Genomic DNA, 23,439 nt, shown 5'->3' on the forward strand with positions numbered 1-23,439 from the left:
ACTGTATTGGCACTACAGACAATGACTTGGATTGAATAAACTAGTTTGCCTGGAGCCTAGAGTAGGTCTTATGCCAGGAAACTTCAGGGGTAGGGGTCTCCTTGTATTTAGACCAAGGCTTTTCCTTTCCATGTCCCCCATATTTTGGTGGGCCTATGCAAACAATATTTGCCACTCTAACCGTTTTTACTGTGCTCCTTTGACTCTAAACCTTAAAAAAAAACAAACACTTAAACTTTTGATGTTAACTTAAACTAATATGCATGTACATGAAAATGTAAAAAATATACTATGCCTTCAATGTTTAAGGAGTCACATAAATCTCATGGCCTTAGGTTGCTTTGTGTACTGCTAAGAAATGTTATAATGTACTACAATCTGGGGACTTGTGGACAAAGTAATTGTACATGGGTTCTGCCTTATTTTTCTTAATGTTCTTTGACTGTAAGTTCAATAAATAGGCGTCAGCAAGGGGATTTCTTCTGAGAACTCTGTTTATGGGCGATTGTCCTTTCACTGTAACTTTACCTGTCCTCTTTGCATCATTTTTCTCATAATTAAAAATAAAAAATTAAAAAAATGTGTATCAAATACTCCTGAAATTCATTTGGAACAATAAACACCCACAAACAGATAAAGCTACCCTGAGGAAAAAGATGAGAGGCATCACCTTCTCCAACTTTAAATTGTACTACAAAGCAATAGTCATTAAGTCAGTATTGGTATAGGAATAAAGACAGACTCTCAGATCAATAGAATAAACTTGAGTCCCATTGTATGTGTCCCAGACATACAATCAATCTTTGATAAAGGAGCAAGAAACACAAAATGGAGCAAGGGAAGCCTCTTCAACAAGTGGTGCTAGGACAACTGGTCAGCCACATGCAAAAATGTAAACTCGGACCTCCATCTAACACCATGCACAAAGGTCAAATCCAAACCTATCAAATCCAGATCTATAAGGTATATAGAAGAACATGTAGGTAAAACACTCTGTGACATTGAGACTAAAAGCATCTTCAAAGAGGAAACATCACTCTCCAAACAAGTGGAAGCAGAGATAAACAGATAGGACTATATCTAGTGGAGAAGCTTTTGCACCTCAAAGTAAATAGTGAGGAAGACACAAAGGCCACCCACAGAATGGAAGAAACTATTCACCCAATACTCATCAGATAAGGGGCTAATATCTAAGATATACAAGGTACTGACAGAACTTAACAAGAAAAAAAAACATTTAACTCCTTTAAAAAACGGGGAGAAGAAATGAACACACCTTCTCAAAGAAGAAATACAAATGGACAAAAGCACATGAAAAAATGCTCCACATCATTAATCAAGAAAATGCAAAACAGAACAACAATGAGGTATCATTTCATGCCACAGAGACTGGCACACATCACAAAGAAGAATAACCAGTGCTGGTGGGGTGTGGGGAGAAAGGAACTCTCATTCACTGCTGGTGGGAATGCATCTAATCCAGCCTTTATGGAAAACAATATGTAAATTCCTCAAAAGAACTAAAAATTGATTTCTCATATGAACCAGCAATACCATTCCTACAGATATATCCTAGAACCACAAAAACACAATACAAAAATACATTTGGAATACCTATATTCATTGTAGCACTATTTACAATAGCCAGAATTTGGTAATAACCTAGATGCCTGACAACAGATGAGTGGATAATTAAAGTGTGGTACATATACAAAATGGAATACTATGCAGCCATCAGGAAAAATAAAGTCATGAAATTCTCCTACACATGGATGGACATGAATACTATTATGCTGAGCGAATTAAGTCAGAAGGAAAGAGATAGACACAGAATAGTCTCACTTATCTGTGGAATTTAAGAAAAATTAAAGATATTATTATAACAACACCCAGAGACAATAGAGATGAGGGCTGGAAGGACTGGCCCAAGGTACGAAGCTTACCACAAAGAGTGGTGAGTTCAGTTAGAGAAATAACTACACTAACAACTATCATGACAATGGTATTAAGTGAGAGAAATTGTATGCCTGTCTTAAATAGTTAGGGGGTGGAGGGGGAAGATAGATGGGGTCATTGGTAGTAGGAAGGCTGCACTGGTGAAGGGCAGTATTCTTTTTTATAACTGAAACGCAACTACAGATATGTTTGTAATCATGGTGCTTAAATATATTTAAAAAATTTTACAACATGATCCAGTTTTTTTAAATAATTAACTAAATGTAAACTATTCTTACTCAATACCTATCACTTACTGGATATTTCATGTATGGCAAACACTGACACATGTCACATTCAATCTCTAAAATTTCATTTTATCAAATTAAAAAAATAATTAGGGGTTGCCAGAGTGGAAATGCTGGATTACATGCTTAGCATGCAGGAGCCTGGATCTGATATCCAGAACCAAATGGTCCTTTAGCATGAAGGTGCCAGTAGTAGCTCCCAGCACTAGTAGGTATGGCTCAAAAAGTAAAAGGGCTAAGGGGAAGCAAATTAATTAACTTGCTCTGGGTCACAACAGGCAGTGAAGCAAGCTCTTGGGGGCCAGAGAGAGAGAGAGCACAGCAGTAGGACGTTTGCCTTGCATACAGCTATGCAGCTAACCCAGGATGGAAGGTGGTTTGAATCCTGGCACCCCATATGGTCCCCTGAGAGCAATTTCTGAGCGCAGAGCCAGGAGTAACCTCTGAGCACCATGGGGTATAATCCAAATAAAAAGGAAAAAAAAAAGGGCCCGGAGAGATAGCACAGCGTTGTTTGCCTTGCAAGCAGCTGATCCAGGACCAAAGGTGGTTGGTTCGAATCCGGTGTCCCATGTGGTCCCCCGTGCCTGCCAGGAGCTATTTCTGAGCAGACAGCCAGGAGTAACCCCTGAGCAACGCCAGGTGTGGCCCACAAACCAAAAACCAAAAACCAAAAAAATAAAATAAAATAAAATAAATAAATAAAATTTAAAAAAATAAAATAAAAATAAAAAAATAAAAAGGAAAAAAAAAGTTCAAGCTCTTATGGTACAAGTTACCAAGACGTGCCCTTAAAAAGTAGGGCCAAAACAATCTGGACTCGAGAGATAGTATTGTGTGTGTGTGTGTGGGGGGGGGGGTTGGTTCCTTGCATGTGGCTAGTCCTAGTTCTGATATCTGGCACCATCTATGGTACCAAGCACCACCAGGAACGCAGGGCCTGAAGTAAGCTGTGAGCACTATCCAAATAGGCCCCAAACAAATTAATTCTAACAATCTTTATATATACAAAGTGACTTGTTCAAGCACCAAAAGTTTAAATTACAAAGTTATGAAAATGGAAGTTATCTAGGCCTAGAGGACTCAAGTTGTTTGGCTGTGTAGCATATTCAAGTTGGCTAGCCCAGAATCCTTTACCATTTAAAAGTGTATACAAAGTGCACATCAGTCTATAGATTCAGGGGCAAAATTAATTTATGAGCTTACCATAAAAATAAATTTAATATTTTGATTAGTGTCTCTGGTTTTCTTATAAAAACTTTTCACTGTTTTACTCTAACAGACTTTACCTGGGGAGTTTATAAAGAAGAGAAGAGCAACAAAGAATTTGGGAAGCACATCCTCTTTCATGGCCACAGCCAGACCTTTGAGAGACCTACATCAATTACAGAATAGGAAATTACTTCAGGGGCAGTCTTTAAGCAAATTATCTTGTGAAGGTCTAGGGACTTTTACAAACCAGAAAACAGATATAGTAATTCTGACCTTTATCCAGGGTCTTACTTCCCATGTTCTCAGATACTTGCAGTTTAAAATTATGTTTAATTTATGTAACTCTCTTTATTAGTGTTATTATAATCCATTTTATCACCATTCCTAAAAATCCTACAGATTTTTTTTTCTTGAATCACTGGCTCATACAGATGTGCTCAATGACCATTCCTGGAGATGCTGGGGGACCATATGCAATGTCAGGGATCAAACTGTAGTTAGTTGCCTACAAGTAGCTAAACCTTGTACTTTGTCTTCAGGATCTTAAATTAAACTTTAACTAATGATTAATGTAAACTTAATTAAATTTACAAATTAAACACATAATAGGGATCGAGGAGATAGCCAAAAGGGCTGGAGTGCACTTGGCATGTAAAAAGCCTTAATTTGATCCCTGGAACCATATGGTCCTCTAGTATTAAGCTTGAAAGTTTCTGTGTACCACTTGGCCATAGGTATGCATGGGAAAAAAAAAGTGTATACAGGGCTGAGTACTTAATAGCTGCAATTTCAGAAAGCCTCTGAGGGTCTTAGAACATATCCCCCATGACTCTAGGGTTGAAGGGGTATAGCTTCTTTTTTTTTTTTTTTTTTTGGTGCTCAGGGGTTACTCCTAGCTCTGTGCTCAGAAACTGCTCCTGGCAGGCACGGGGATCATATGGGATGCCATGATTCAAACCACCATCCATCCTGGATCAATTGCATGCAAGGCAAATGCCCTACTGCTGTGCTATTTCTCTGGCTCTGAATAGTCTTTTTTTGTTTTAGTTTGATTTTGGTTTTTGGTCAGTGCTCAGGATTTACTCTTGAATCTCCACTACTCAAGGATCACTCCTGGTGGGGCTCTGAGAACCATAAAGGTATTGGGGATAGAATCTTGGTCAGGCAGATGCAAGGCAAAAGCCTTACACACTGTATGTTTCCAGTCCAAAGAACAGTCTTAAAATAATCTGCTAACCTGAGTTCCAGAGTGATAATACAGCAGATACAGCAGTGCTTGCTTTGTAAGTGGCTGATCAGGGTTTGAATTCTGAGCACCAATAGGCTTGATTCCTGAGCTTAGAGCTAGCCCCCAAACCAAAATGAACAAATTAATCTACTAACCTAAAGTCGTAGCCAATGGTCTACTCAATCTATAAAGCTTTTTTAAATTTTCTTTAATCAGAGCCTATATAATAATAATCCTTTATTATAATCCTTTATTTTTAACCTTTTCTTGGAGGGGTGGCAGGAAGCCACATCCAGCAGTACTCAGTGGGCCACATATGTGGTGCTCTGGATCAAACCTGGATTGCCCATATGTAAGGTATTTCTCAATCCCTTGTAGGGTTTATATACATTCACAATTGTCTATTCTTTTTGTTTATATACTACTTGAATAAGATCACTGGTGTCTCTGACATATTTCACGTAACAGGTCCATCTTTAGTTCCACTTGCTTTGTAACAAAAAAAAATGGGGTTTTTATCATTTCTTATAACTGAACAGCATTTTATTGAATATAAAATGTCTTTAACAACTTCTGTTATTTGGTGCCTATTTTATACAGATCCTGGTTAGTATAAATAGTGCTGTAATGAAGACAGGTAGCATCATTCATCTCCATCATTCTTTCTCTTTGATTATTCAAAGGAATTTATTGAAGACTCTGCATAGGAAAAATAAACAGAAAATTCTTGTGGCTGAATTTAGTATAAAAGCAATTAATACTTCTCAAATCAAAATGTTGTCTTCGTAAAAACTTTTCCTCTAAAGGGAAGAATATCAGTCATCTCCCAGCAAGCAATGGGGCTTGCTTTAAGATCCTATTGGCAATTGATGAATGTATAATCCAAAAAAAATCTAATTAGCAGTATTATATTTAGCTGCCATTTCTTCATTCACTTCTGGCATCTTAAGTAGGAAATTTACCCCACAATTCTGTGTTTTCAAATGAAGATTTTCCAAATGCTTCTGATTTCTATTATTTTATGCTACATAAATGCTAGATTAGCTAACTTTTCAAGAAAAGGAAGAGATGGTTTTAGAACATTCAACTTTGTCCAAGTGGTATAAAAGTGGTTGGTACAATGTTGGTGAGGCGTTTGTCTTTCATGCTGCTGACCTGAGTTTAATCTCAGGTATCACATATGGTCCCAAGTCCCAAAAGAAGTGATCCCTGAGCAGCAAGCAAGAGTAAGTCCAGAACACAGGTGAGTATGGCCACCAAAAAGTGAACTTAATTTAAAAAAAAGAAAGATACTAATCTCACTTGTTTTAGTCAAACATTCCATCTTTCACTGTCAGCAAACTGACTGAAATGCTTTTATGTAAAATGGTATAATTTTCAAAATTCACTGAAAGCAATATATGTTGATTGTCTTTTTTTTGGGGGGGGGGGTCACACCTTGCAGCGCTCAGGGGTTCCTCCTGGCTCTATGCTCAGAAATCGCTCCTGGCAGGCTCGGGGGACCATATGGGATACCGGGATTCGAACCACCAAGCTTTTGCATGAAAGGCAAATGCCTTACCTCCATGCTATCTCTCCGGCCCTAATTGTCGATTATAACTAATTCTAACTAAAACTCAGTTCTGTGGTATACCTCATCAGAAAAGCTAAGTCTTCATGTTTGCTGTCTTTCTCTACTCATAATTAATTCATAGGAAGAGATCAAAACTCAGAATGACTGTCAAAACTAGAGTTCAATTTTATTGCAAATCATATTAATTTTCTCTAAATGTTAAAATTTCAGACACCAGCAATAAAGGGAAAAGAAGTAACAGATGGGTACAGAATACTGCTAAAACCATCTTTATCAGGAGCTAACGGACCTTAGAGAGATCTATCACTAGTTTGCTACAATAGCAAGACAAACAGTGTTGTTTTTTCTTTTCTTCACCTGATGCCTAACTAGACTAAATTCCCCAGCATCCTCTGTCTACATATGGCAACAGAAAGGGAAAATGCCTTTCCCTTGGATTAAAAAAAAAAGTGATGCTGAAAGTTGATAGTCATAACAGAATGACAGCCCCAGACCGACCATTGCACATAAAAGAAAAAATTTAACCTGGCGTCAGAGACAAGACAGCTTCTTTGCACATGGCTGGCCCAAATTCAATCCTCAGCACTGTGTGAACCCCTGAACACTGTTCATCCCCCCTCAAAAAAAAAAACAACTAAACCAAAACAAAACAACTTGGCTTAGCAAATATCATCAATGCCTCTTTAGCAAAGCTTTGAAGGTTGCCAGGCTTTTAGTTTCATTCTAAACTTCTGCCATTGTCAGAATCCATTTCTATTTACTAATTTGAATTTGCCTCCTTTTAAAAATCCCATCAAGGTTACTAATCTCTCTTATCCATCTATTTTACTCACACTTCTCTACAGCCTGCTGCTTCTCACAGAGAGCATGATAAAGCAATAAACAATCCTTGCTGTGTATCAGTAAAAGGCCCTGGCTAATGGTGTTTTTATATATGTATGTATTTAGGTTTTTGGACCATACCTGGCAGTGCTCAGAGGTTACGGGTTACTCCTGGCTCTGTGCTCAGAAATCTCCCCTGGCAGGCTCAGGGGGACCATGTGGGATGCCGGGAATCGAATCCAGGTCAGCCCCACAGGTCGACCATGTGCAAGGCAAACACCCTATTACTGAGCTATTGCTCTGGCCCCTAAGGAGGCTTTTTAAAAAGTACTTCCCAGGATCTGGAGAGATAGCACAGCAGTAGGGCGTTTTCTTTGCATGCAGTTGACCCAAGAAGGATGGTGGTTCGAATCCCAGCATCCCCTAAGGTCCCCGAGCCTGCCAGGAGTGATTTCTGAGCTCTGAGCCAGGAATAACCTCTGACTGCAGCAGTACGTGACCCAAAAAACAAAAACAAATAAAAAGAAAATAACTTCCCAAACCCCACTTTAACCCAATTTAAAGAGAATCTTCACAATTTCTAAAGCTCCCAGGTGAGCATAATTGAATTGCTCAAATAAAATAAAAATAAAAATCAATAAATTTTCTTGTCCAGGGTTGGGTCCTTTTAGATGGAATAAGCTCTGGTTCCCTCAAACCTAACAGGTATAAAAGAGTAGGAGCAATAACACAGCAGGTAGGGCATTTGACTTATAAGTGACCAACCTGAGTTTAATCCCTGGCATCTCATGTGGTCCCCCAAGCCAGCCAGGAGTTAATTTCAAAGCGCCAAAAAAAAAAAAAAAGGAGTAATTCCTGAGCATTGCCCAATGTGACCCCCAAAAGCAAAAACAAACAAAAGAAAGAGTAGGAAAATAACAAAAAAATGTTGTTATTAGAAATTATATGAAATTATACAGTGTTCATCATCATCATCAACATTCATTTTGGAGGGTACACCAGCCATGCTCAGGGCTTACTCCTGGCTGTAGTCAGGGATCACTCCTGGTGGTGCTCAGTACTAGGGATCACATCTGGGTAAGCAATGTGCAAAGAAAGTGCCTTAACCTCTGATCTGTCTGATCTGTCTCTCTGATCCTGTACTAGTATTTTTTTGAGATATATAACAGTGTTTTATTAACAAATTAATGATTTGTAATATGTATATATCAAGAGATGATGATCCCAGCAAGTTTACTAAATATCCATCATTTGACAGTTATAAAAATTACTGTTTAAATTGGATTCAAATTAAAATAGAGCTAAGTAGTAAAGTTTGCTAATACTTTTTGTTTTGTGGTCCAAACTCAGGACCTTACCTATTTCAAGCAGACACTTTACTACAGAGCCATATTTTGGCTCAGGTTTGGTTTTTGTTTGTTGTTTGTTTTTGTTTGGGGGCCATATCTGATAGTGCTCAGGGGTTATTACTGGGTCTGCACTCAGAAATTACTCCTGGCAAGCTCAAGGGACCATATGGAATGCTGGCAATCAAACCCAATCAGCCACGCACAGACCCTACTCACTGTGCTATTGCTCTGGCCCTGATAGTAAATTCTTTTTAGAAGAAAGATGATCAGTAAAAATGTAGCATCTTAGCAGTATTTACTATTCTAAACCTATATATAGAATTTTTCTCTGGGTGAGCTTTTTTTTTTTAAACTTTATTTATTGATGATTAATTGGTTTTTGGGGGGCCACACTGGCTGTGCTCAGGGGCTACTCCTGGCTCTGCACTTAGAAATCACCACTGGCAGGCTGGGGGAGCATATGAGATGCCAGGAATCGAACCGGGTCCCTCCTGTGCTATCTCTCTGGCCCCTAGGTGAGCTTTCTTAAGTTAGAAGACAATAAGTAGTTGAGCTGAGAAATTAAAAAAAAAAAAAACTCTAAACTATTCTTTTAGGCTTTATAATCTTATATTGTTAAAGGGCCAAGATAATATTTTAACTGTAAAAATTGGGGGGGGGTTGGGTCACACCTGGTGGTGCTTAGACCCTACTTTAGCTCAGATCTTGGGGATAGATTTGAGTGATTCATTTTGTTTTTTGTTTTGGGACCACCCAGGCAACGCTCAGGGGTAACTCCTAAATCTGCACTCAGCAATCACTCCTGGCAGTGCACAGGGGACCAAATGGGATGCCAGGGAATGAACCCACATAAGCCGTGTACAAGGAAGAGCCTTACCTGCTGTACTCTTGCTCCAATCCCCACTTCCAATGATTCTTAGGAGTAATGTAGTAAGTATCAGAACTATTGTATGAAATACATATAATCAAGCTTAAGATACCTCTGACCCAAAATCTATGATAAGCCAAACCATTTTTAAGTCTACTTAGTTAGAGGCCAGAGAGATGACTCAACAGATATGAGCTCATGCTTTGCATTTGGGAGCCCCAGGTTTAAATCCCCCATACCACATGGTCCTTAAGCACCCACACAAATATACTGGAGAGACCAAAAACCAAAAACCAACAAAAAAGAAATCTACTTGGTGAAGTATTGCACTATATACTTTTCTTTTTAAATCACAGTTGTGCCAATGAAAGTACAATACTAAGACAGAGAAGCAGCTCAATTGGCTGAGTGACACCATGCATACAGAAGCCTGGGTTCAAATTCTGACTCCTCAAGGTCCCTTGATAACTACTAGAAGTGACCCCTGAGCACAAAGTCAGAAGTAGCTCCCAGCACCACCAGGTATGGCCCCTGGGGGGGGGGGGAATGTGCTCTTTGACCTTGGATATAAGAGATATTATCATTCAGAAAGCACTGCAACAAAACCTACACACTGTGCTACACTGCAGCTCCAAGGACTAGCCCTTTCAAGAATTCAGCATATAGCTAGTATGGATACCCTGACAAACAGAAGAAAAAGTGTAAGTGAAGTGCTAAAAAAAAAGAAGGAATAGTGCCGGGATTGGTCAAATGAGGCACCTGAAAATCAATTGTTTACTGCATGCAACTTGGCACAGATTCCATGAGGGAACACCGAAACTGAAGAGGACAGCTGTTCCAGTTCAGAGTCCACCTTAAGGATTTCAACTACCTAGTCATGTGAATATTTTAGTTTAAAAAAAAAAGCATACTTGGGACCGGAGAGATAGCATGGAGGCTTTTGCCTTGAATTCTGAGAAGGATGGTGGTTCGAATCCCGGAATCCCATATGGTCCCCCGAGCCTGCCAGGAGCGATTTCTAAGCGTAGAGCCAGGAGTAACCCCTGAGTGCAGCCAGGTGTGACCCAAAACAAAACAAAAGGCATACTTCTACTTTAAGTAGGTTTCTTTTTTTTTTTTTTTCTTTTTGATGCTCAGGGGTTACTCCTGGCTATGCGCTTAGATACCACTCCTGGCTTAGGCATCCATACCACAGTCCATCCTAGACCAGAAGAGGCCTTATCTCTAGCACCACCACTCTGGCTCCTTACGTAGGTTTCTTACTGAGATAAGTTCCTAAACACAAAAAAGCAGATGATGTCTAACTTTTATTTTATTTTTTTATTTTTGGTTTTTGGGCCACACCCAGCGCTCAGAGGTTACTCCTGGCTCTGTGCTCAGAAGTTGGTCCTGTCAGGCTTGAGGGACCATATGGAATGCCGGGGATTGAACCTAGGTCCGTCCTGGTTGGCTACATACAAGGCATAAGCCCTAAGCCCTGTGCTATCACTCTGGCCCAAGATGATATCTAACTTTAATTTGCATGGAAAAAGAGGCAGTTTTTGAATACTTACTATGTACCAATTACTGTACTAAAGGAACTTATGTGCCTCATTTTTTTTAGTCCTGTGAAGCAGGAACCATCACCAAACATAATTTTCAAAGGGGAGTTGAAACTTAAGATTCTGATCCTTTCTCTACTAATAAATGGCAAATTTATTCTTTGAATCAAGAGCTATCTCAGGCTACAAGAACAAGCCTTATCTTCACTCCTGATTAAAATTATTGTCTGTGCCTGGAGAGAATACAGTGGACAGGGTGCTTGCTTCACAAGTGGCAGACCCAGGTTCCATCCCAAGCACCCCATATGGCTGCATTCCCCAAGCCCCACCAGGAGTGATCTCTCAGTGCAGAGCCAGGAGTTACCTTTGAGCACTGCTGGATGGTCCCCAAAGCTAAAATGAAATCAAATAAATTGTTTCTAGGTACAATAGTAGATCTTAAACTCCTGAAAACTGAAGTAACAGCAGGGCACAAACTACATAATAAAGCTAATTTTTTTCTTTACTTTCTCTTTAAAATGCCAACAGAATTCTTGAATCTGAGCTTTCCTAAATTTTTTATCTTTATCATAGTCTCTACTACCCATATTAGAACAATTTGAAAAAAAAACATTAACACTATACCAATTATTTTCAAAAGCAGAGAGATATAATCAAGTGATCCTAATAGTCTTAAACATCATTCTCAAAGCAGAAGATAAAGAGATTGGGAAACTTGCATTGTAAGTGCCACTATCCATATAAAATTATTCTGAATTAGAGTAATTTCAATCAGATTCTACAAAAATTGGACATTTTTCTCAAGACCAGAATTAAAATAACTATATGATGTCAATTAAAGGGCCCAGGCTATGAAATATAAAATGGCTTGCCATGTAGCTATAGTAAAATATTAGGAGAGAGAGCAACAACAATTTAGAAAAGTAGTAAATAAAATTACAAAACTGATTTACTATTAATTTCACTGGCCAATCAAACTTAATAGACTAATTACCCTCAAAACACATGCTGGGCTGGAAATATGATTCAAAAGATTGGAATGTATGGTTTGATTCCCAATACCAAATGGTCCCCTAAGCACAGAGTTAAGAGTAGCCCATAAATTGTGAGTAGGAGCAGAATAATTGTACAGCAGGTAAGGCCTTGGACTCAGTTAAACTAGGTCCAATCCCTGGCACCACATATGGTCCCCCAAGTCTGGCAGGGCCAGGAGTGATCCTTGAGCAGTGTCAGGTGTAAACCCTAAACACACACACACACACACACACACACACACACACACACACACACCTAAACACACCACTAAATGTGATACAATAAAACCAAAAAGAACAAGGAAAAAAAAAAAAAAGAAAACCCTAAACACATAAGAATGCACCCACCCAGAACATGAAGGCAGGAGTAAGTCCTGGGCACAGTCAAATGTAGTTCCAATAACCCCCCGCCCCCCGCCAATAAAGTTAAAACAAACAATATACCATAAAAGGCTAAGGGATATGGCTCAGCTGTATAGCACATGCACTGCATGTTTGAGGCCCAGGATTCAATCAAGAATAAAGAATACATATATTAAATAACATGCAAATACTCATACCATAATCTAATTACTTTTGCAGTGTTAGGATTAAACCTGGGGTCTCAGATTTTTTTTTAAATTATCTATTATTTCAGTGCTTAGGGCCACCAGTGTCATACCTAGCAGTATGGGGTGGTGGGCATGCAGTGCAGGGATCCAATGTAGTGTGTTGCAGGAGTTATCTCCCAATCTCCTCAGAAGTTATTTTTTAAATAGTACATTAGGAGCCAGAGAAAGGGTTAAAATGCATGCAAGAGGTCTAGATTTGATCCTCACCATAGCAAGATTCCCCCATAAGCAAAGCTTGGAGAAGTCAACAATTCCAGGTACGGCCAAACTCCCTCAGAAAGTATAGCAGCTATTGGGGTTGGCGTGGTGGCGCTAGAGGTAAGGTGTCTGCCTTGCCAGCACTAGCCTAGGACGAACTGCGGTTTGATCTCCAGCTCTCCGGCGTCCCATATGGTTCCCGAAGCCAGGAGCAACTCTGAGTGTCAATGGGTGTGGCCCAAAAACCAAAAAAAGAAAAAAAAAAGAAATCCTGTTAACAGAAAGTATATCAGCTCTTGTAGATAAAATATGAGGTGGGATTTTTTTGGTGTGTGGGCCACACCCAGCAGTGTTGAAATGCAAATCCTTGGGTGCTTCTCAAGGCACACAAGGAGCCTTACCTGTTGGTATAAGGGAGTGACCCCTGGGCCTCCCTCACACAAAGCATGTTATCTCCCCACATCTATTTATACTTCTATTTTTTACGTAATTATATACCAGGCCAGAGATAATAAGAGGTTAAGGAGCTTGTCTTCAATCTGGCACATCCTAGTTCAACACCCAGCACTATTTAGGGTCACCTGAACACTGCCAACAATGACTCCTGAGCATTGAGCTAGGAGTAGTCCATGAGGAACACCAGGTGGCTCAATACTCCCCTCCCAAGTAAATAAAATAATTAAACTACCATTTATGATTCCATTTATGATAATATACCACTCAGCAAAATTTATAGTTTTTCAATGGAGGAAGTGTAGACAAGAGATTCTGCTTCAGTGCCTGACAGGAAGTACTAACTATGGAAGTTTATAAACAGGAATACCAAGTTCTATTTTAGCCTAAGAAATAAAGAAAATCATGCTGGAGAATAAAGGTAAAAGAGGAAGTTTTCATAAACCGCCTGCCAAGGCAATCCATCAGTCCTAGAGTCAAAATGAAAGTTTCACTTTTTCAGTAGGCTTACAAACTGGATTTGTGCAGTTTCGTGCTAAGGAAAATAGATTACTCACACTTTACACATTCCTAGGGAGGCCAGGGAGGCCTGGAACATCAAAACAGTTTCATACCTTAAAATCTGATGTTTATCGGCTTTTTGGGGGTGTGTGTGGGGCAACATAAAAAAAAATAGCCTAGGGCCCGGAGAGATAGCACAGTGGTGTTTGCCTTGCAAGCAGCCAATCCAGGACCAAAGGTGGTTGGTTCAAATCCCGGTGTCCCATATGGTCCCCCGTGCCTGCCAGGAGCTATTTCTGAGCAGACAGCCAGGAGTAACCCCTGAGCACTGCCGGGTGTGGCCCAAAAACCAAAAAAAAAAAAAAAAAAATAGCCTAAAATCTGATGTTTTTCATGTGTGTGGGGGGGCAACATTATAAAAAGCAAATAGCTTTTAAAGTCCGGAAATTCCACAATGGGAATATGGTTACTCCTGCTACTGAACCGAACACTTAAAATGGTGAAGATAGGGCTTGAGAGGTGATTTAAAGGCTAAAGCATGACAGTCCACACACACACACACACACACACACACACACACACACACACACACTTGGAATGACCCCCAGAACCTGGTATCCAGCAGGAAGTAGCCCCAAGATAGGCAACTGGGGTTCCCCTTGCCAAAAAAGGTTAAGATGGTAAAATATGTGTTGTTGGGTTTGGGGAGGAGGGTTGGTTTGTTTGGAGACCACATGTGGTAGTGCTCAAGGCCTACTCCTGGCTTTGTGCTCACAAATAACTCGGGAAGACTCGAGGGGCCAAATGGTATACTAGGGATACAACTTCCTTAGGCAACGAGAACAAAGTAAACGCCCAACCCATTGTGCTAAGGCTCAGGCCTCGCAAAAATGTGTTTTTGCTTTGGTTTGGTTTGCTTTTGAGGACACAACCAGTGGCGCTCAGGGGTAACTCTTGGCTCTGCGCTCAGAAGTCGTTCCTGGCAGGCTCTGGGGACCATATGGGGTGCTAGGAATCAAACCTGGATCCGTCTAGGGTTGGCCACATGCGAGGCAAATGCCCTACCTACCGCTGTGCTATCGCTCAGGCCCCTAAAATATGTTTTTATCCCATGAAAAAAAGCAAATAAGTTACTGAGAAATCATTCCACTTAAATGTTAATAGTAACTCGTTATGTAAATGTTGATTACTGAGTCAATCCTCTTGTCATGCTTTCCTTTTTTAATAAAATAAATTGGCGCATCAGTCTCTAACAGCTAGATTCGTTTTATATTAATTAATTTTTGAAGACACACTTCCCATCCAGGAACAAGTCCTCTGAGCCTGAACTGTTGACAAGTGAGGCACTCACTCAAGTCTCAATTAAGCACCTTTTCCAATCATGGGATTGACATCTTGCCAACAAATACCAGTTAAGAAAATGACAAGTGTGTGTGTTAAGTTACTACTTCAGCTGATTCCTTCATTCAGTGAAGTGCAAATCTCGAAATGAAGAGTTAGCGGGGTCTGAAAAGGAACCGAAAAGCAAACAAACAAACAACCCCAAATATCCCAAAAGCCGGGGTGTGTGTGTGTGTGTGTGTGTGTGTGTGTGTGTGTGTGTGTGTGTGTGTGTGTGTGATATTGGGGATTGTGTGTGTCTGTGTCTGTGTGATATTGGGGATTATGAGGTCAGCGCCCCTGGCCCATTGGCGTGTGTGTGTGTCTGTGTGTCTGTGTGATATTGGGGATTATGAGGTCGGCGCCCCTGGCCCATTGGCAGGCAGCAGGGCCTTCCAGCCACAGCTCCAACCTCCCGGGGGTGAACTTCAGGCTTCTCCCACTCGGTTCTGTCAAAAGTGGGAAGCTCTGAGTGCTGGAGGAAAGGCCCAGGAGTGATCGATCAGCTCGGGGGAGGGCAAGAAAAGTCTGAGGGGTAAAGAGAAGCGGGAAGCTTCGACTTTTTTTTTTTTTCTCTCTCTCAGAGCCCCCCTTCTCTTCTCACACCCAGAAGAAGAGCTGGGGCTCTGGAAAGATCCACCCCCTGCAGGCAGGCTGGAGACTCAGATGTCATTTCGAGTTGCGCCCTGGCAATCCACCAACGCCCTCTCGTCTGCAAGCACCTTCCTTCTCCCTGGTCCAAGAGCCAGCTCGCTCACCTTCGCCCCCTCGAACCCTGGACACTTAGACACTCCACACACCATCGACCCGAGACACCACCACCCCCAAGCACCCCCGCCCGCCCTGGCCAGGCAGAGGGCAGCCCGAGAGGCCTGTGGGGCGCGGGGTGGGTGGGGTGGGGTGCGGGCGCGGGGCGAGGCGAGGCGAGGCGCGGGGCGACCCTGGGGCCGAGGACGACGCCGGCCTCACCTTGACCCTGATCTCGTAGGTGGTGAAGCGGCCCCGGCCGACCCCCACGGTCTGCGGGTTGCTCACGTCGATCTCCAGGAAGTTGCTGGGCGGCCCGTAGGCGTCGTTCAGGTTCTGCGGCTTGGTGATCAGCCGCCGGGTGTCCGCCACGGTCTCCGCCATCTCGCTGCTGCTGCTGCTGCTGCTGCAGCTGCCGCCCCTGGGCCGCCGCCGCCGCCGCCGCCGCCGCCGCCGCGGGGACACCGGGACTTGCGCGCCGCGGTCGCAAGGCGAGCGGGCGAGCACGTCAGGCGGGCGTCAACCCTCCCCGACACAGACACGCACACGCGCGCGCGCGAAGCTCCTCCCGACGCCCGCCTTCCCGGCTTCCGTCTCTGGAAGTGCGAGCGGGGCGGGGAAACAGCTGACTCGACGGAACGCGGCGAGTTGCTCAGCCCCGGGAAGCGCGACGGGAGGCTGTGACTGAGTGGGAAGGTGGGGGCCGGGAGGTGGAAGCGAGGCGAGGTGGGTCACGGGAATTGTAGTCGCGAACGGATGCTCGCCGGACTACAGAGCCCACAATGCACCGCGGGAGAGCAGCGGCGCTGCCCCGCTGGGCCTGCGGGGCTGAATGAAGTTCAGCGCAGCCTAAGGGGAGCTGGGGCAGCGGGTTTTCTTGTTCTCTAGAACTCTGGATGGGGGGTGGGGGGGAGGGGGGAGGGGGGAGTTCTGGGAAGATCGCTGGAATTTCCTGTGTCTGTGGCCTAACGTGCTTCGGAGTCTAAAGTTCTAAAGTCTAAAGTAGAAGCTCCCCACCACCGAGAGTGGTGAGTCCAGTTAGAGAAAGAACTACATTGACAACTATCTTAACCATGTGAATGGATGTGGGAAGTAGAAAGCCTGTCTAGAGTACATGTGAGGGTGGGGTGGGGAGGAGGGAGATTTGGAACTTTGATGGTGGGAATGTTTCACTGGTGAAGGGGGGTGTTCTTTACATGAAACCCAGCTACTATCATGTTTGCAATCAAGGGGTTTAAATAAAGGTATTAATAAAGAAAAATGAGGTAGAAGAGGCTTGTCAGTCGAGACACCACTGCCTCAGCTAACTCTCGAATCTGTCACATCTCGAGCCACTGAAATTCTTTTCTAAAACCAGTGTTTTTCAACCATTTTTGTGCAAAGGCACACTTTTTTCATGAAAAAAATCACGAGGCACACCACCATTAGAAAATGTTAAAAAATAATTAACTCTGCCTATATTGACTATATAGAAAGTAATTCTCTTGAGTAGGAATCTCAAATAAACACAAAGCAATTTTATAATTATTTTATTATGAAATAATAAAGTATTTTGTAGTGATTGGTCTACTTGTGAGCTGAAGTCGCATGTTACTTATGAAATTGGAATTTTTCCCATGACACACCAAACAATATCTCATGGCACACTCTTGTGCCTCAGCACAGTGGTTGAAAAAACGCTGTTCTAAATGATCTTACCACGTGTCTCAACTGATGCCCTTGACTTCAGCTTTAACATGTCACCCTAGATGATGGAGAGATAGAACAACTTTACATGCGGCTGACCCAAGTTCAGTCCCTAGCACCCTGTATTTAGGCCCCGGATTCTGCCTGGAATGATCCCTGACTTGACCACAGCCGTGTGTAGAGACCCAAAAACAAACAAAGGAGAATAAAACGTCACTGGATTCGTGTCTTGAATCAATGAATGAAAAATAAAGTAAGGGGCCAGAACAATAGCACAGCTGCAGGGTGTTTGCTTTCAACGTGACAGACTCTGGTTTGGCCTGGGTTCAGTTTTCTGCAGCTCAGAGGTCCCTTGAGCCTGCCAGGTGTAATTTTTGAGCGCAGAGTCAGGAGTTACCCCTGAGCACCACTAGGCATAGCCAAAAAAACAAAAACAAAACAAAACATACAAACAAACAAAAAAAAGAAGCATATAAAAGAGGAGTTTCACCTGGCAAATAGTAGGAAGCATTCTGTTAGACAATGATATATGGGCGAGGATGTAAAAAAAAAAAAAAACATAATATATAACAAAGGGAGCAACTCAATTCCATTGGGAAATGTTCAGCTCAGTCTTCCTAATATGTTCCCAGAAGGGCCACTGTCTCTTTGACATTTGGAATATCTTGAGCTTATCAAGAAAGGCTTTATAGTTTCAGGAGAAATTCTTATCACTTCCCAACTACTTAGAAAAATAAAAGTTGGGTCTGCCTTCAGCCAACTCCATAGATTTAGTCTGTTCTTGTAAACCAAGCCATGAAGAATTATGTGTACACCATCCTCACAACTGAAAGCTAGCAATCTTGAGAGCGGAGACAGACCAAGTCCATCATGCTGAAGACATGCTGAAGCACCCATCACCCACAATCACTGCTTTTCCAATGACCCTACTTCATCATTTCTCTACAACTCTGCAGAGACACCAGTCTGACCAAAACTCCGGATATGCTGGATTTGAGGCTGACATTATCAGGACATTTTATGGAGTGAATGTAAGTACCTCCTCATTCCTCCCCCCTGGAAACTGAAACCACACCCCACAAAAGCCTCTATCAGCAATAGTTGCTTGGAATTCCTGGATTACATAGCTGCATCACAATTTTGTTTAATTGTCCATTTTTGTTTAATATTGTCATCTTGGGGCCGGGAAGGTGGCGCTGGAGGTAAGGTGTCTGCCTTGCAAGCGCTAGCGTAGGATGGACCGCGGTTCGATCCCCGGGCGTCCCATATGGTCCCCCCAAGCCAGGAGCAACTTCTGAGTGTATAGCCAGGAGTAACCTCTGAGCATCAAACGGGTGTGGCCCAAAAAAAAAAAAAAAAGAATATTGTCATCTCCATAGGAACACACCAATCTAAATGCCAACGAGTATCTGAAGCCACCTAATGTTCATAGCAACAACGGTTTACTTATTGTTCTGACAATGACTTAATGACCTTATTGCGAGATACAGTAGTTTTCACAGATTTTTTTTGTTGTACTCTTTTTATTTTTCTTTCGTAATAATTTCACTCCTACTTGCCTGGAAACAAGTATATTATTACCAACAATGTCAACTATGTGATACATGGTCTATGAATAAAGTATTTTTTAAAAGTTGGAGGTTTTTTCCTACAACTTTGGTTTTTACCAGAAACAACTTTTTTGTATCTAAGAAAACGACTTGGAGGGCAGGGCACAACTGCAGGGCATTGCCTTGCTTGCAGCCAATCCAGGATGAATGGACGGACAGTATTTCCATTCCTGAATATCTCAAATTTTGATGAGTACAATCAAATTATTTTTTTTAAAGTTTTCAACAATTTCAACTCGTGCTTTTATTTGTTTTTTGTTTGTTTGTTTTTTGGATTCTGGGTCACACCCGGCTTTGCTCAGGTGTTACTCCTGGCTCTGCGCTCAGAAATCACCCCTGGCTGGCACAGGGAACCATATGGGATGCTAGATTCGAACCACTGTCCTTCTGCATGCAAGGCAAGCACGCTACCTCATGCTATCTCTCCGGCCCCTCTTCTAATCTATTTTATTGTTCTCCCAGACCATATAAAGCCTAGAATGCTGAGGGAAAATTTCCTTTCTGCCCCTACTTAATTGGTCGGATACTCTTTGTCCTGATTGTTCTGGTTTGCTGCTGCCAAGACACCTCCTGGGACCCTGAAATTTTAAGAAAAGATCCAAATATACCTAAATTTAAAATTTTAAATATATCTACTAGAAATACAAGAGAAAAAGAAGTATGCTTTTTTTTTTTTTTTTTGGTCCCTGAGCCTCTCCAAACAAGTGAAAGGAGAAATAAATAGATGGGACTATATTAAGCTGAGAAGCTACTGCAGCTCAAAGGAAATAGTGCCCAGAATACAAGAGCCACCCACTGAGTGGGAGAAACTATTCACCTAATACCCATCAGATAAGGGGTTAAAATCCAAAATATACAAGGCACTGACAGAACTTTACAAGAAAAAAACATCTGACCCCATCAAAAAATGGGGAGAAGAAATGAACAGACACTTTGACAAAAAAGAAATACAAATGGCTAAAAGGCACTTGAAAAAATGCTCTACATCACTAATCATCAGGGAGATGCAAATCAAAACAACTATGAGGTACCATCTCACGCCACAGAGATTGGCACACATCAGAAAGAATGAGAACAAGCAGTGCTGGCGGGGATGTGGAGAGAAAGGAACTCTTATTCACTGCTGTTGGGAATGCCGTCTGGTCCAACCTTTGTGGAAAGCGATATGGAAATTTCTCCAAAAGCTGGAAGTTGAGCTCCCATATGATCCAGCCATACCACTCCTAGGAATATATCCTAGGAACACAAAAATACAATACAAAAATCCCTTCCTTACACCTATATTCATTGCAGCATTGTTTACAATAGCCAGACTCTGGAAACAGCCTAGATGCCCCTCAATAGATGAATGGTTAAAGAAACGATGGTACATGTACACAATGGAATATTATGCAGCCATCAGAAGAGATGAAGTCATGAAATTTTTCTATACATGGATGTATATGGAATCTATTATGCTGAGTGAAATAAGTCAGAGGGAGAGAGATGAACACAGAATGGTCTCACTCATCTATGGGTTTTGAGAAAAATGAAAAACATTTGTGTAATGATTCTCAGAGACAAAATAGAGGAGGACTGGAAGGTCCAACTCCTGACATGAAGCTCACCACAGGGACCATTTAGTGCAGTCACAGAAATAATTACACTGAGAACTATCGTAAAATGTGACTGAATGAGGGAAGTAGAAAGCCTGTCTAGAGTACAGGCCTGTGAGGGTGGGGAGGAAGGGACACTTGGGATATTGGTCATGAGAATGTTGCACTGGTGAAGGATTTTATATATGTGTGTGTGTGTGTGTGTGTGTGTGTGTGTGTGTGTATTATAAAAATCAAAACAAAAGAAAAGATAAGGCCTCCCAATTCTTACCACAGGTGTGTTCTTTACACTGACTGTATAGAAAGAGGAGGTACAGTAAATGCACCCCATATACACCTTAACCCAGGCCCTTTGCCTGGTCTGTATTGTGAATTGGGGGACAAAAAAAAAAGTATGATCTTTATATGTGCTTTCTACATATATGAAAATAAGTTGTAAAGAAGACATATTTTAAGTATAGCTATATGTTTCACTATTTTTTTGCTTTGGGGGCCACACTTAGCAATGAACAGGGGCTAGTCCCAGCTTGGTTTTCATGGATCACTCCCAATTATGCTTAGGAGATCATGTGAAGCTGGGGATTAAACCTGGGCCTTCTGCATGAAAACATGCCCCCTCTAACTGATCTGCATCTTTTTTTTTTTTTTTTTTTTTGGTTTTTGGGCCACACCCGTTTGATGCTCAGGGGTTACTCCTGGCTATGTGCTCAGAAATCGCCCCTGGCTTGGGGGGACCATATGGGACGCCGGGGGATCGAACCGTGGTCCTTCCTTGGCTAGCGCTTGCAAGGCAGACACCTTACCTCCAGCGCCACCTACCCGGCCCCTGATCTGCATCTTTAACCCATACATTGTAAAATAAAAGTTCTATTAAGGGTTCAGAGAAACGGTATAGAGGCCTAGAGCATCTGTTTTGAAAGTACATAGCCATGATTTCAAGTTTCCTGTTTGCCACATGTGCTAAGACTGATTATGTCAACTTTACATTTTTCTTTTCATTTTTTTTATTAGTTTTTGGGCCACACCGAGTGGCACTCAGGAGTTACTCCTGGCTTTCAGAAATTATTCCTGGCAGGCTCAGGGACCAAATGGGATGCTGGGGATCAAATCCAGGTCAGTCATGTGCAAGACAAACACCCTTTTTGTGCTAATACTCTGGCCCCTAAATGCTGTCTCTGATTCTTGTTGCCACAGCAATTTCTCTCTACACTACAGTCAGGTGTGTGTAAACATCACAAGAGAGAGGTGTGACCCTCCCTCGAGCATCATAGTTAAAAATATGTGTGAGCACCATGGTCAGGAAGTTTGACCTCTGGTGCGGATATGTGTGAGCACTACAGCAACCCCCAACAAGCACAACCACATGTTTTCCTTAACGGAAACTTTTGCTCACCCTAGCAAGTGTATATGACACATCACAACTGGATTAGTGCAATCCTCGGCTCCACCGCTGAATAAGCACTGAAACATAATGTGCAACCTCAGTAAGCACTATAGCTGAAAATGTGGAAGCACCACAGTGTAATGCTGTCATTGCAATAACAAAAATAAAGGTAGAGGAGCAGAGAGGAAGTAGAGGGAGTAAGACACTATTGACTTCCCATAATCAATACAGATTCATTTCCTGGCACCACATTTGGTTCTGTGAGCAGATGTTCCCACCAAGAATGAGCAAGAAGTGGCCCCAACAAAAATTTTTTTTGGTTTTTGGGTGACGCCCAGCAGTGTTCAGGGTTTCCTCCTGGCTCTATGCTCAGAAATTACTCCTGGCAGACTTAGGGGACTATATGGGATACCGGGATACGAACCACCGTCCTTCTGTATGCAAGGCAAACACCCTACCTCCATGCTATCTCTCCGGCCCCAAAATTTAAAATTTTGTAATAAGAAAATATTATATAAACATTGTGGTTTGTTAATTTTAAAAAAAGCACTTATACAGTTCAAAAGTCAAAAGAAATAGGAGGCTGGGGAGATAGTACAGTGGATAAGATAAGTGGCCCACCCAGCTAAAAGTGATCCCTAGGTGCTGAGCCAGGAATAATAGCTGAACACAAAAGAAAAATAAAATAGATTAAAAAATATATCCCCATTTTTTTTTGCGGGGGAGGGGGGGAAGATTGTGTCACATCTGAAAGCACTCGGGTTACTACTCCTGGCTCTGTGCTGAGAAATCAATCTTGGCAGGCTCAGGGGACCATATGGGATGCCAGGAATCAAATCTGGATCTGTCCCAGGTCTGCTGCACACAAGGTAAAAGCCCTACTGCTGTGCTATCTTTCCGCCCCCTCCACTCCTTTTCTTTAGTCATCCTTTCCCCTTTTCTAAGGTCAACCACTGTTCCCCTTATCTTATCTTTATATCTCTGAGTATTAACTTAATGTAAAATGAAAATTTTGTTTTTATTTTCTTAAAATTTAATCTTCTTATACTAAAAATTATTTAATTTAGTAGTTTTCTTGGAAAAAGATATAAGGCAAAACCCCCAAAACTATATATAGTTTTGTTTTTGTGTGGTTTTATTTCACCTGACAGACTCAATGCTTCCTCCATAGCAAGAATCTGGCTGAGATCAGATGGAAATGGAGTCCAAGTGGAGGAAGAAAAGGGGGGAATAAAGCAGAGATGTTAGTTTTTGTTGGACAACTCCGTCTGTCTAAACCCCCTGATTATGCCATCGTTGTCATGGGCCCTGCTGAAAGCACCCTGGCATAATCCTTGCTTATACTGGAATCTGGTTCTGAGGAGGAAACACCCTAGCAGTTGACCCTTTCAAGTTAGTCACAGC

General features: G+C 41.9%; 1 protein-coding gene and 1 non-coding gene across 2 annotated transcripts in view; one reads left to right on the forward strand and one right to left on the reverse strand.

Annotated features, from left to right (window-relative positions):
- Positions 1–16,284, reverse strand: part of SNX3 (sorting nexin 3) — a 45,157-nt gene extending 28,873 nt beyond the window's left edge. Inside the window, exon 1 of the mRNA XM_049771225.1 lies at positions 15,983–16,284. Within this exon, the coding sequence (XP_049627182.1) occupies positions 15,983–16,144 (162 nt within the window). The 5' untranslated portion in view covers positions 16,145–16,284. The remainder of the gene's footprint in view (positions 1–15,982) is intronic.
- A 4,621-nt stretch (positions 16,285–20,905) lies between these two features.
- Positions 20,906–21,037, forward strand: LOC126007793 (small nucleolar RNA SNORA51). The gene has a single exon (XR_007495276.1). It is a non-coding gene; the product is annotated as a small nucleolar RNA SNORA51 (small nucleolar RNA).
- The last annotated feature ends 2,402 nt before the right edge of the window (positions 21,038–23,439 follow it).

Source organism: Suncus etruscus, chromosome 4 (assembly GCF_024139225.1).
Source record: "Suncus etruscus isolate mSunEtr1 chromosome 4, mSunEtr1.pri.cur, whole genome shotgun sequence".
NCBI lineage: Eukaryota > Metazoa > Chordata > Mammalia > Eulipotyphla > Soricidae > Suncus > Suncus etruscus.